Source organism: Urocitellus parryii, chromosome 2 (assembly GCF_045843805.1).
Source record: "Urocitellus parryii isolate mUroPar1 chromosome 2, mUroPar1.hap1, whole genome shotgun sequence".
In the NCBI taxonomy this organism is placed as follows: domain Eukaryota; kingdom Metazoa; phylum Chordata; class Mammalia; order Rodentia; family Sciuridae; genus Urocitellus; species Urocitellus parryii.
In genome coordinates, this window is record NC_135532.1 from 12012684 (window position 1) to 12025718 (window position 13035).

At 39.1% G+C, this 13035-nt stretch overlaps 1 protein-coding gene across 16 annotated transcripts in view; it reads left to right on the plus strand.

Moving 5' to 3' along the window:
* The window catches only part of Dock9 (dedicator of cytokinesis 9), a 276339-nt gene that overhangs the window by 134681 nt on the left and 128623 nt on the right, over positions 1 to 13035 (plus strand). For all 16 annotated transcript variants that reach the window (XM_077795132.1, XM_026399592.2, XM_077795143.1 and 13 more), the window contains exon 3: positions 9099 to 9188. In XM_077795132.1, the coding sequence (XP_077651258.1) occupies positions 9099 to 9188 (90 nt within the window). The remainder of the gene's footprint in view (positions 1 to 9098; positions 9189 to 13035) is intronic.

A 13035-nucleotide genomic window follows, 5' to 3' on the forward strand; every position in this document is an offset into this window, starting at 1 on the left:
AACTAGCTGTATTCTCTGGTCTTGTAGGATATGTCTTTTGGTAATTTCAGTAACATGGATTGTACACTAATTGAGGCTGGCATGCTGCAGAGCACTGCAGTCACAGTGTATTAGGGATTCAGAAATCCTTCATGTTGCTGAATATTGAAAAGAGCAGAGAGTCCAGAACAGTCTATGTAGTTGGTCATGAAAGATCTGAGGTCATGCTGCCTTTGGACTTTATTGTGATGACAGTGAGGAGTCACGGAAAGAATGTAAGGAGAGGCCTGATGCCTAAATGAAAGCTTTAGAAAGGTAACTAAGTTGGCAGCTGTGCTGAGAATTGCTAAGAGATGAGAGCTGGAAGGTGGCCTTGCCCTTAGGGTGCTACACTGTGGTTTTTAGGAGAGTTCCATGAATTGGTGCATTGTAGTATGTCACATAAGGCGAAGGGTGGCACCGCTAAGTTGAACAGAGAAAGACAGTTAAAGGTGGACACTTGGGGCCTTCAATAGCCAATAAAGAGGAGCGTTTAGGGTGAGAAATACCCACACTCTTCAAGGGCAGGTTTGTAGAAAGCTTGTTAGGTGATATAAGGCTCAGAAAGTCCATGAGAAATATACTTTGCTCTGCCCGTATCTGTTCAGCCTTTGTATTATTGTTTTAATTTGTCTCTTGGTAGTTTTATTTAATTAAATTCCTCCAGAAACTTAAATGGAATTCCTTCTCTAGACACTTGCCTTCTACTATACTTCATTAATTTTCTTAATTATTAGTGAGTTAAACATTGAGAATCCTCAGGCCACTGCTTCCCTGAAAATGGAATTGTCTGATGTTAATAGATGCTGTGGGTTAGCTGCCAATAACCAAGACATGAACTGCGAGGTGAATTGTGGGAACGCCCTGTGTGAATTTTTGTTTCTAGCCTACCTTGGTACTGAATCCTCTCAAAAAAAAAACAAGTCATGTGCTCTGAAAGAAATTCATCTGCCAGATATTTGGAAAGGCTCCATCACTGATGTTATCAATAAGTCACAGTAAAGTTCCAGAGTTGTTTCAGTACAGTGTGATACTGTGTGGATACAAAACATTTAATGTACAGACCCAGTGCAGCCTGATGGGTTTCCAGCAGACATCAGAGGGGCAGAACTCAGCAGACAGGTGACTCAGCAAAGAGTTTGGCTCAAGCCTAGAGAGGAAGGGAAGGAGCTATACTTTGGGAGCCATCCACCCAATAGGGAGTAGTTTGAAACTGGAGATACTTTAAAACATTGATAAGGTATTTTATTGATGCCATTGGTTATGTGCTGAGTTCTGCTCCCTGACATGTTGAAGTATAACATTAGAGAAGCACGCCAAGGCAAGCATATAAAGCAGGGTTTATTTTAAAAGGGGTCACATAGACTTCTCCCAAGAGGGAGAAGGGGGCCATAGCTGATATCCTAAGAAGTGAGAGTGTTCTGCCTTTTCATATGTCCTAAGGCTTCCTTTATTCTCCTTTGTTCTTCCTTTGTTCTCTTCCCTTTATCTCCCTCCTTCCTGAGAATGTGACTAGGCCCAGGAGAGGCCAAAAGGTGAGAAGCAGTCTGGAAGGGTCAAAGTGGAGTGATCTGGGCAGGAAGGGAGGAACAGTCCCTGGGACAGGTTACCTTAGCAACAGGTTAGAGCAGGGGCAGTTTTCTTGATAAGGGTGGAGGAAGGGCTCTGAAGGAATTAAATTTCAATCCCTCCATTCTCTGGATCTGACCCTTGCCTATCTGCCTAATTTTGGCTTTAGTATCCTTTGATCCAGTTGAGCACATAAAGTTCAAGCAAGGATTTATTATATAGTGAAGAAGATGGGCTGAGCTAGGCAATGGCCTGAAGAGCCCACTCCCCACTGGATCTACTGGGCTTTGCTCTTGGACTGCATCCACTTCTCTCCCCTCCCCCACTACCTGGAGTCCACCAGAGAGTTGTCCTTCTAGTACTATTTCTCTGCCAAATGTGTAGAGTCCTCAGAGGTTTGAAGGAATAGTTCTACTAAATAAATGAAAATAAACACAAATATGGCATGCCTTATGAGAGGGGAGGATCAGTGCTCAACAACGTAAGTCCACATCTCAGCCCCAAGACAGGGTAGATTTGGGCTCTGAGGCCTGGTGGGCTCCTCTGGCTAACAGATGGTCGCTATGGGCCTTGGGCCCTCTTCTTTCTAGGACATTTTAGAGGTAAAACCAGGCACTTAAAGATTCCCCCTCAGGCTCTCCATGGCCGCAGTCCTGCTCTTACTAACAGCTCTGTGCTCCTGAAGAGAAGGGCCTTCCGCTCTTCTGGCTCAGTGTCTCAGTGATGCTGTCTTTCCTTGGAGTTGACTGCTTAGCACCTCCCAAACGTCTTGCTTCAGAGCCCACACTCCCTCTGTGGGCTGTCCTTGATGTTTGTTTTTCTGTCCCAGGGAGGACATTCCCAGCTCTCTTCTCCTTTGAACTGTGAAGACAGAAGAGAGGGTACTTTGTCACTGATGTATGCAGCTGGCTCATGTTTCAGCCCACCCACTTCTCTAGGCTATTGTTTTTAGCTTATTGTTCACCTGGTCCCAGGGGAAGGTGGACCTTTTGTTTCAGTGTATTTAATTTAAAAGTCACAAAATATGATGTTTTAAATACCCAGTGGATATGCACACTTCCCACCAGGAATTAAAGAGCATTGGTTTTTAATAGTTTAATGCCCATTATAGAGTGATTTCAAAAAATATCCAGTGCTGTGTGCACTGAGAGGGTTGAAAAATAAATAAATACTACAACAGCATGCCTTTTGTTAAGACTCATATTATTGAAATCTATGTAGCAAATCTTTTCTCCTTTTATTCTAGCAGTTCCTCCCATGAAGAAAAATAAGTAGGGTAATACAAGTCAAAGCAAATACAGTATTCATTTTTTCTCTTTTTTCTGGATGCCTCTTGTGTTTTAGTTTCTAACAAAGCAATTCCTAACACTTAGATAAACCATTTGAAAGGGATGAGACTTAGAATTCCATGTTCACAGCACTGTGGAATTTTTTCAACCACAAAGGAAACCTGGAGATCCTAGAAGACTCTTTTATGGGATGTGGAAAGTTCAAGCTTTCCCCAAGCTCACACAGCTAATGAGAGGCAGAGCTCCGACAGGGAATCAGGTTTCCTGGCTCTCCATTCAAAACTCTTTCCAGTGTCATTTCTCAAATGATTCCATAGGAAGTTTAATGAAATGATTCGCTTCACATTACTTTTGGTTAGAAACATGAACTTCTCAGTATCCCAGCCTCAGGGAGATCAAGGTCATGTGCAGGGTTGGGGGGGTTGGGGTGGGGTTGACAGAATCTGACCCTGCTGGGATCAGGAATTGAGTTAGGGGAATGAGTTTAATCTGAAGAAATAGGTTGCAGCAGGATAGGAGAGCAAGCAGTGAGGACCAAAAGGTGCTGATAGGGGCAAGGACTTGCCAGGAGCCCCGGTGTTGGGAGAAGTCTGGCACCTCTGTGTGTTTCTCTAGGTGGCCTCTGCCCTGCCTCCTTGGGAGCTCACAATTCTATAAACAGCTTACAATTCTACACTTTCTGTGTGTAGCTCCGAGTCATCAAAGAGGCCCTCATCTTTGGGGGGAATAATTTTAATCAAGAGAAAAAGAAATCTTCTATAAAAGGATCTGTTTGAAACAAGCAGAGCTCGGACAGGGAATCAGGTTTCCTGGCTCTCCATTCAAAACTCTTTGAAGTGTCACTTCTCAAATGATTCATAGGAAGTTTAATGAAATTTTATTTATGAGGTTGTTTTAGTCTTCCTATTTGGATCTGGGGGCAGTGCTGCACTTTTTCCACTTCTCTCCTTTAAAATAAAAAATTTCCATGGAGATTGACCTGGCTGTCAGGCATCCTTGCATCCTTAAGTGCCACTTTTGGAGAGCACTTGCCCCAGGCTCTTTTGTGGAACTTCTTCTAAGACTCCTATCCGTTCCTGGCCAAGGTAAATAAGGATTTCTGTGTGTCAGAGACTACCAGTGTTTAACTCAGTCGTGGTACTGACTGAAAATAATTTATTATAGTAGCTGGAAGGCTTTTATGTGTGTGTTTTGTACTATGAGATTTCCATCCCAGTGGTTGTTTAAAATATCTGCTTATTATGCTTAGGCTTAATTTTAGGTGCTTTTCACATTTCATGGTATGAAATGTTTTTCCCCTTCACCTTTCAAATCGAAAGCTTTCTTAGTAGAATAAATACAGTTGGCTCTCCATTTCCTTAGGTTCATATCTGTGAGTTCAAAAAACTGCAGATCATAAAGATCTGGGAGAAAAAGTTGTACTGAACATGTATAGACATTTCCTTGTCATTATTCCTTATATAGCACAGTACCGCAACTATTTGTGAATCATTTACAGTTTATTAGGTACTATAAGTAATCTAGAGATGGTTGAAAGTATACAGGAGACCATGAATAGGTTATATGCAAATACTGTACCATTTTATATAGGGACTTGAATATCCTTGGATTTTTGTTATCTATGCGGGGGTTGGGGATGGGGATCCTAGAACCAGTCTCCCAAATACGGCGAAGAATGAGTCTGATATTCTTTGAATGCTCATCTTCATACTGATTTACATATCTTGGATATTATCTTGGATGCATATTTTGTGGAATATAGTTGTAACTGAAAGAAAAATAGAACAGAGTACCATAACCGTGAAAAAGGAAATTTAGTTCATTGCTGAGAAGGGCTTTAGTGCTCATTAAGTATAAATCTCTTGGTGTTGACTTGGACTCTGTTATAAGCCAGAGAAGTAAAACTACAGAAATTTAATGTGAATTGGTTTGGCATAAAGTAGAATTTCTGAATGTGACTTTTAACATGTAAAATCTGCAGAGAAATTAAAATAGAACATTCACTTGGTCTTCCCTTGTCAATTTCTATAATGGGCCAAAGAACTTTTTGTAATAGGAAAAAAAAAATCCTTATATGCAAGTAATGGTAGGTTCCTATTTCTGTCTCCATTGGCTGTTTTATTCATTCATTCTTGAAACATTTATCAGGTACTTAGTACAAAGATACAATTAGATCAGTTACAGCATATCTCCTTCCTATCCTCAAAAGAATCTGAAATCTGGTAGAGGAAAGAGGGTTTATGCCTGCAGGAGAGTTTGGATAATGGAATCAGCTATTCGAAGAGGTCTCAGGGTTGAGGTTTTAAGGTCACCATGGTACAGGGGCAGATCTCAGTTTTGAAAGTCTATGGACTGAATTTGATCAGTATGACCAGAGTTGGTCAGACTCTGGGGAACTGATTTACAGCAACCAGCCCCACAAGAAAATAAATCAGAATACCATTTTGTTAATGTGCATTGAGAACTAGGATGAAAATAGGATCAGAATACCTTTATTGGCTGTGCATCTTCTCCTGGTAGGCAAGTCTAAATGGGACATGAGTTATAAACAGTGGCATGGTGAGGCTGGACTTAGAGTGGAGCAGTGAATGGGAAGACCTTGGCAGCTGTTGGCATCTACAGTGTTTGCCTGCTTGGTGCCAGTTGCACTCAGCCCCCCTGGGGCCCTTGATGGATCCCAGGCTTTCCTTTTAAGTAGTGTTAGAGAAGTTGCTCCAAACTGGTAAGCCCTGTTCTTTCTGCTGGCCTGTTGTTTATGCTGATTGACTAAGTTGGTGGGGTTTTATTGTTAATTTAAGGCCAAATGGAGATCTAGAAATTTTTGACATAGGTATAGTTTTAGTTCTAGGGTTTAATGGATTTTTTAGTAGAGTTAATCTCATTTATTATATCTTGATTTTAGTTTTTAAAGCATATTTCCAAGTTCCTCTTTCTTTTGTTTGAATACACCTTAGATTCATCCTTTAAAATTTGCTTAAGCATTTTTCCCTTCATATGCCTTTTCTTAATGTCCTCTTTTCCCTGTTTTATCAGATTCTCCTACCATCTTCTCTCATGGTATCCTGTCTTCTGTGCCCTTTTCTATATATGTACCCTTCTGTAGTACTTACCATGAACTCATAATTTATTTTCTCATCTTTCTCTTTTGTTAAACTTCATGGTAGATAAGAATAGTAACTACATTTGATCAAATGTTGTGTCTTCAGCCACTAGTTCAGTGTCTTGTGGGAGGGAGAGAGCCAGTAAAAGCTTGGATGCATGGAGGAAGAGATATTTATGCTGAGCCCTTAAATGATGAGTGTTTTTCAGGAAGGGAAGATACTATAGTATATGCTTGACCTCTTTCAGGGCTCTAAGCAGAAGTTGAAAGGAAGGAAACTCAGATTGCAGCATAGTGTGTCTCTTCACGGCCCCATCCTATCCGTACTATGGTAGTATTTCATGAAAATGGCAGCATTCCTCAGTACTGCAATTTGGAGATGTTTCTAGTTTCTTATAGCCTTGTCTCATCTGTCTGTTGTTGAGTATCCCAAAGCCTAGTAACTTAAGACAATAATTTATTACTTCTTCATTCCTAATTCTCTTTCGGGGTCAGGTAGGTAGTTCTTCTGCTGGAGTTAAATGTCTGTGGGGCTGGGAGGTCCAGGATGGCTTCTCCATTCACGCAGTACTCTCCCACCTGGGATGCCTGGAACCTCCTGGAGCTGAGTGTGGCTTCTTCTCTGTATATATGGATTCTTCCACATGAAAGCGTATATTTCCTTTCACCATGGAGCCTCAAAATAGTAGAACTTTTTATATGGCAATTGGATTTTAAGGAGAAGAAGCTGACTTTTTCTGAAGGCTGTGTTTGGAGCTGACCCAAGTCCCTTCTGTCTTGTTTTATTGGTCACTGCCAGCCCAGATTCAAGAGGAGGGAAAATAAACTAACATTTTTTGTCATGAGGAGCAACGTGCATATGTGGGGAAGAATAGCAGCTATCCTTGGAGATTATCTAAAACAGACCTAATGTTATGTAGTTCAAGAAAAAAAATAGCACTTGAACTAGATACATACTAAAGAAGTACATCTAATTTAGTTTATTTGGATAAAGTCTCTGGGGGAGCAAGCATGCTCTACCTGGTTAGAAAACTCTGCTTTGTCAAATTGGAGTTAGGAATTGATCAGTTATGATTGATGTGTAAATCTAAGTTAAACAGGAGAAACCTTATGCCATCTTATCTGTTAACACTCAAGTCTCTTTAATGATTTAAAATTGCTTTCTTTTTCAAGTGAGAACATGATAGCACTTTGATACATGAGAATCAAAAAGAACTACTTACTGTTTTTTTTTTCTCACCTTAGAGGAGGGAGTGTTTAGAATATTATCTCATAATTACAACTACTAGAGTTGGCAATTCCACAGGGAAAATTTGGTAAAAAATTTTCTTTTTTCCTAGTGCTACAGTAAGAAATGGGCTAGAAATAACTCTAATAGGTGTATTTAGATGAGCGTTTCATGAATGTTTTCAAAGTATGATAATTAGTTTTGAAAGTCTTGAAAAAGATAAATCAAGATATGATACAGTAAGTGGGGATATAGAATGTCTCCTTTGAAGTATGCAGGATTTCATAAATAAGTCCCCTTACTGATCTCATTCCTGATATTTAGTAGTTTTGACAGTCTATAATAAATATTTTGTTCTGCAGCTTTTTGAATAGTTTGGGCCTCTTTTCCATGCCTGTGGTCCCTTTCTCTGTGGCATTCCATGAGAACAGGTGTGTAATAAAGGTAACCATTAGTGATATTTGTGAGGAAACCAAGACCCACAGTGTTGAAAGCCTTTCTGGAGACACTGAATGAATAATTCACCTGCAGAGGACTTTGGTGGAAGACAAAGTTGCTTCCTTCCCTTTGTTTAGAATAAGGAAGCCATATTCTAAAAATAGACTTTATACTTTTTGTCAAAGATGGACACAGTGCACAAAAAGAATAAATATAGGCAAAGCAGGTACAACAGAGAAAATGTAGGGAGGAAATAAAATTAAGTTACACACAAATTCATGCCCTTGAAGTTCTCCATGGCGTGGAAAGGGGAAAGAATCATAGATTTCGTCAAAAACTGCCTCCAACCAGGGAAAAAGGAAAATAGCAGGACAGATGCTGTGAGCCCAGCTTAGTAATTAGATTCTGTTAGTTAAATATTTCAGTGTATGCTGTTTTTATAATCATGATCTACTAATAATACCAAAGAATTCCAATCTGTGCGAGAAAAAAAAATTTAGAACATTAGTTTCCAAAACTAAAGTGCAGTTACTGGATACATGTGAAGCTGTCTGAAGTTATTTAATTATTTAAAATAAGCACTGAAGCTGGGGTGGTAATCCCAGCAGCTTGGGAGGCTGAGGCAGGAGGATTGTGAGTTCAAAGCCAGCCACAACTTAGTGAGACTCTAAGTAACTTAGTGAGACCTTATCTCCAAATAAAAAATTAAAAAGGGCTGGGGATGTGACTCAGTGGTTAAGTGCTTCTGGATTTAATCCCCAGTACTACCACCACCACCACCTCCACTGCCAAAAAAAAAAAAAAAAAAAAGGCATTGAAATAAGAACAATTCTGATGTTCATAGGAGAAGCAGTAGCATTCATGGGTTCATTTAACAGTTATTGACTGAGGACCTTTATGTATGTAAGTTATCCGTGTTCTTTGCTCTTAGGCAGTAGGGATGAGGCAGTGAACAATGAGTATAATAATTAAGAAATGAAATGAGAAGTGATGATTGTGCAACCCTGTGAATGTATAGTATCACTGAACTGCACACTTAAAAAATGCTTCAAGTGGTAAATTTGTGTTATATATATTTGCCACAATGGAAAAAAGCCAATTAAGATAAATAAAAGGCTGTATAATGAAACTGTCTCAAGCTCTTGGGGGTGTGTTGTTTGGGACTAGGAAAATGAGCCTCTACCCTGCATTAGGGGACCAGGGAGGGTCTGGGAGGGAGTATCAGGGCCCCATTCAGAAGGAAGCAGGAGCTATTTCCCTGCCTGGCTCTGGAATGTTGGGATGCCAAATGGAATGTGTTGTGTGCCACATGAAGAGGCAGCTGCACCCACCTGCTGGTAGAAATCAGAGGGACTGATTGGGTCTGTGTGGGTACCCTATTGCAGGGTGTTCACTTGCATCCTGAGGACCAGCCTTCCATCTTAACCAAGTTTCTTCCTCGTGCTTTTGTTCACAGACGGCCATCCTGAGGCGGCAGGGTCGCTACATATGTTCCACAGTTCCTACAAATGCAGAGGAAGAAGCTCAGAGCTTATTTGTAACAGAGGTAAGACTTCTTTGTTTTGTTTTTTTTTTGTTGTTGTTGTTTGTTTGTTTTTTTCCTACATTTATTTATATTTTAAAGTCATTTTCCTCTAATGCACTTTTGCACTTTTCCTTAATTTCAGTATTTTCAAAAAAGTTCCAAAGAGGTCATTATAGTTTTATCATGGAAGTCAAAATAGATAAAGTTTTCAGAATCTGAAATGGACAGAAATGTCCCCAAGTTTCATTTCTGACTCCAAAAAAATCATCTCCACAGCATTTGTCTCATGGTCTTAGAATAAGGCCATAATAACTTGTGAATGAATTTACTTGAAGACTCTGTTGAAAGCTTTGTCTTGATACTGTTTTAATGGTTTAATGTTTAATGGTTTGACTCAGCATATACATTTATGTATTCATTTATTTTACATACATGTTTATATTTGCAAATGATTTTCAAGAACTGCCAGATGATCGTGAGCAAAGCCTGACTTGACTATCCCTGATCATTGTGTGATTATTGTTACTCTTGTTTGAACATATAAGTAATCTATTTGTTACAGAGGAAAGTAATTATTGTAATTCAGGTTGCTTATTTTTTTGTTTTCCTTGGAGTAGGGCCAACTAATTCGGTGCCTTAATGTTATTTCTCAAAGTTCTCCTTCACTTAAAAATTATGAGTTTTGCCAATAAGATGGCTCATACCTGTAATCCAAGCTACTTAGTTGGCTGAGGCAGGACTAGGCCCAGCAACTTAGACCCTTTTTCAAAATGAAAAACAAAAAGGGCTGGGGATATATCAGTGGTAGAACACTCCTGAGTTCAATCCTAAGTACTGCCCCCCCCAACAAAGAGTTTTTAACCCAATTTTTCTAGTTGGTATTTAGATGAAAAATAGGCCCTTCAACAATGTTGCCCACTACAAGGAAACTATGCATTTTAAGGGAAAACCAGTTAATTAATGATATTTAGTTTTCCTTGAGATTTGTGAAAAATAAAATATGTATTTAAAATTTTTCAAGTGTGGTTTGCACTATTTAGTAAAGTTAATTACAGAAAAGTAAAGTCATATTATATTTATGTAGGCAAACATATTTGTTTCAAAGCTAAAGAACCAGATATGGTGGCATATGCCTGTAATCCCAGCAACTCAGGAGGCTGAGACAGGAGTATTGCAAGTTCAAGTCCAGCTTTGGCAATTTAGTGAGACCCTAATCAAACTAAGTGAGACTCTGACTTGAAATAAAAAAGAAAAAGGATTGGGGATGTAGCTCAGTGGAAAGTACCCTTGGGTTCAATCCCCAGTACATGCATGCGCACACACACACAAGAGGTAGGCAACCTATGACTTCAGGCACAAACTGGCTTGGAATCTGTTTTTGTAAATACAGTTTTATTGTGATAAAGCCATCCCATTTGTTGACATATTGTCTATGGCTGCTGCTGCAATACAACTAGTTGAGTGGTGCAGCAGAAATAATATGAACTGCAAAGATAAAAATGTTTACTGTTCTGCCTTTTGCAGGAAATTTTTTGACTTCTGTTTTAAAACATGCAGCAAAATTATTGATTGTTTAGTTCTACCAATTAATTTTAAAAATATGTTTTGGGGGCCTAACTTGCTAGTAAGTCCTTGAATCACCGCAGGTTGAGCAATCAGTGCTTCACCCTGTGCTGCTGGAACCAATACAACCGAACCCTTTGAGGACTGTTCCACTGGGTGGAGTGAAATATCACTTCCTCTCCATTCTCTAGTCTGGAGGAGAATGATCTAATGACTTAAAACAAAACAAAACAAAAACTTAACTTCATAAAATTTTCAGTGTAGTTTTAAAATATTATTGAATTTCCCAAGTTTGAAAGGTAATCATGTAGTTAATCATATCTGTGTCTTTTTGGAGGGACAGTTCTCTGAATATAATTTCTGATGGAACTTATTATCCCCCAGACTGTCTCAAACTCCAATGGGGTGGAGTTTGCTTGTCTGATTCTCTGCCTCTTCCATGGAATTCAGTGAGTGCCTGGTGTGTGAGCAGTGAGCAAGGACATGTTGAATGATTCTCTAGGTACTTAATTGTCTTGACGATTTTTTTTTTTTTGCAATTCCTTATAATTTTAAATATTTAAGCATTCTAATCATTCCCACTTTTCCTAAGACATTAAAAATCTTTATACTCAGATGTTTATTTCATAAAAGCATTCATCATATGCAAATGTATGCTTATTTTCTTAGTTTTTAATTTGGCAGTGCATTCTGTACTCAGGATGGGCCTGCAAGGGACTTGGTGGTATTTTAGTTATAGTGCTTGATGAAAACCATGATGGCCTAACAAAGAGAACAGGAGCATGTCACAGAATGAGGGCTGCCTCAGCCATGTTGGTAGGCCTAGGAGCATAGTGGGAAAGCCCAAAGCTGCAGATAATTTTGAAATCATGTTTTGTTTTGTTTTTGTGGTGCTGGGGATTAAACCCAGGGCCTTGCTCATGTGAGGCAAGCACTCTACCAACTGAGCTATTCCCAGTCCTAATTTTGAAATCATATTTCCTGTTTTTAGAATGTAATTTTGAATGTGAATATCTAATTTTCTAAATGTGAAAATTTGAGAAATTTTACAAAGCATTTACAAGAATAAAATAGTTATTTTAAAATGTTTGTAAGTACATAGTCAAAAAATTGAAAAATTGCTGAGCTCCCATACTTGACTCTGCTCTTAGCTCTTCTCTGCTATTCATTCTACCTCTCAGAACGATAATATAAAATACTTACCCTACTTCCCTTTGCATCCTTTCAATTAAAGTGCTTATCAAAGAGCCCTGTGCAAAATAAGCACTTGCTACTGTTGCTGATATTGTTTTCAGGAGTTTGTGAGTGGAAGAGAGTTTGCTTCAGAAGGTCTGTAGGTGTAGGCCATGACTAAGATAAGATGGTTGGCAGTTTATCCAGGCACAGTGGCTCATGCCTGTAATTCAGTAGCTTGGGATGATGAGCAGGAGGATCATGAGTTCGAAGCCAGCCTCAGCAAAAGTGAGGCTATAAGCAACTCAGTGAGACTCTGTCTCCAAATAAAATACAAAATAGGGCTGGGGATGTGGCTTAATGGCCAAGTGCCCCTGAGTTCAATCCACCGTACCAAGGTGGGGTGCAGGGGAAGAAGGTTGGCAGTTTAAATTCTGAAGTGAAATCAGCAGAATAGAGACTTTGTTATGATGTTTGTTTCACCAGAGTCAAATAAACTAGGTAAAACATAAATGGATTTACTTCCCTAGTGTTTTCATCTATTTCAATTTTTTTTTGCTACATCCAAGTCTGCATCTGTATAGTCAAGAGCTAACAATGGAGAACATAATTTGAATTAAGATAATGGTAACTGAAACTTTTTTATTGATTTTGACTCATTCATATTTGAAGATGAGGTGGATGTGGTCTTATTATCTTAAGATCCTGTACAACACTGGATGGATCCTAAGGAGTAGACACATGAAAGAAACTGTGTTGACCCCTTGACCCTAATATGTAGTGACGTGGTTTGAATGCAATCTGTGTAGGGTAGTGTCACTAGAAGAATCATTGTCAGCAGAGTACTGTGTACACTATATATTTTGTGTACACACATGCATACTCACAAAAATGTCAGGTACCACTATGGATTAAAATCTAAATCTTTCCTCCTAATAATTTCACTCTGTTCTTGGTGAATGGAAAGAAAAAACTGAGGGCAGATATTTGTATGATAATACTAAGTAATGGTGATAGTTCTAATATTAAGTATCATGAAAGTATCTTAGGTTTACCCTTTGTGTTCACTTTTTGTGCCAGTGGGGAACATATGGCTTCTTGAGAATCAAGTACTTTTTAAGTCAGAAACAGT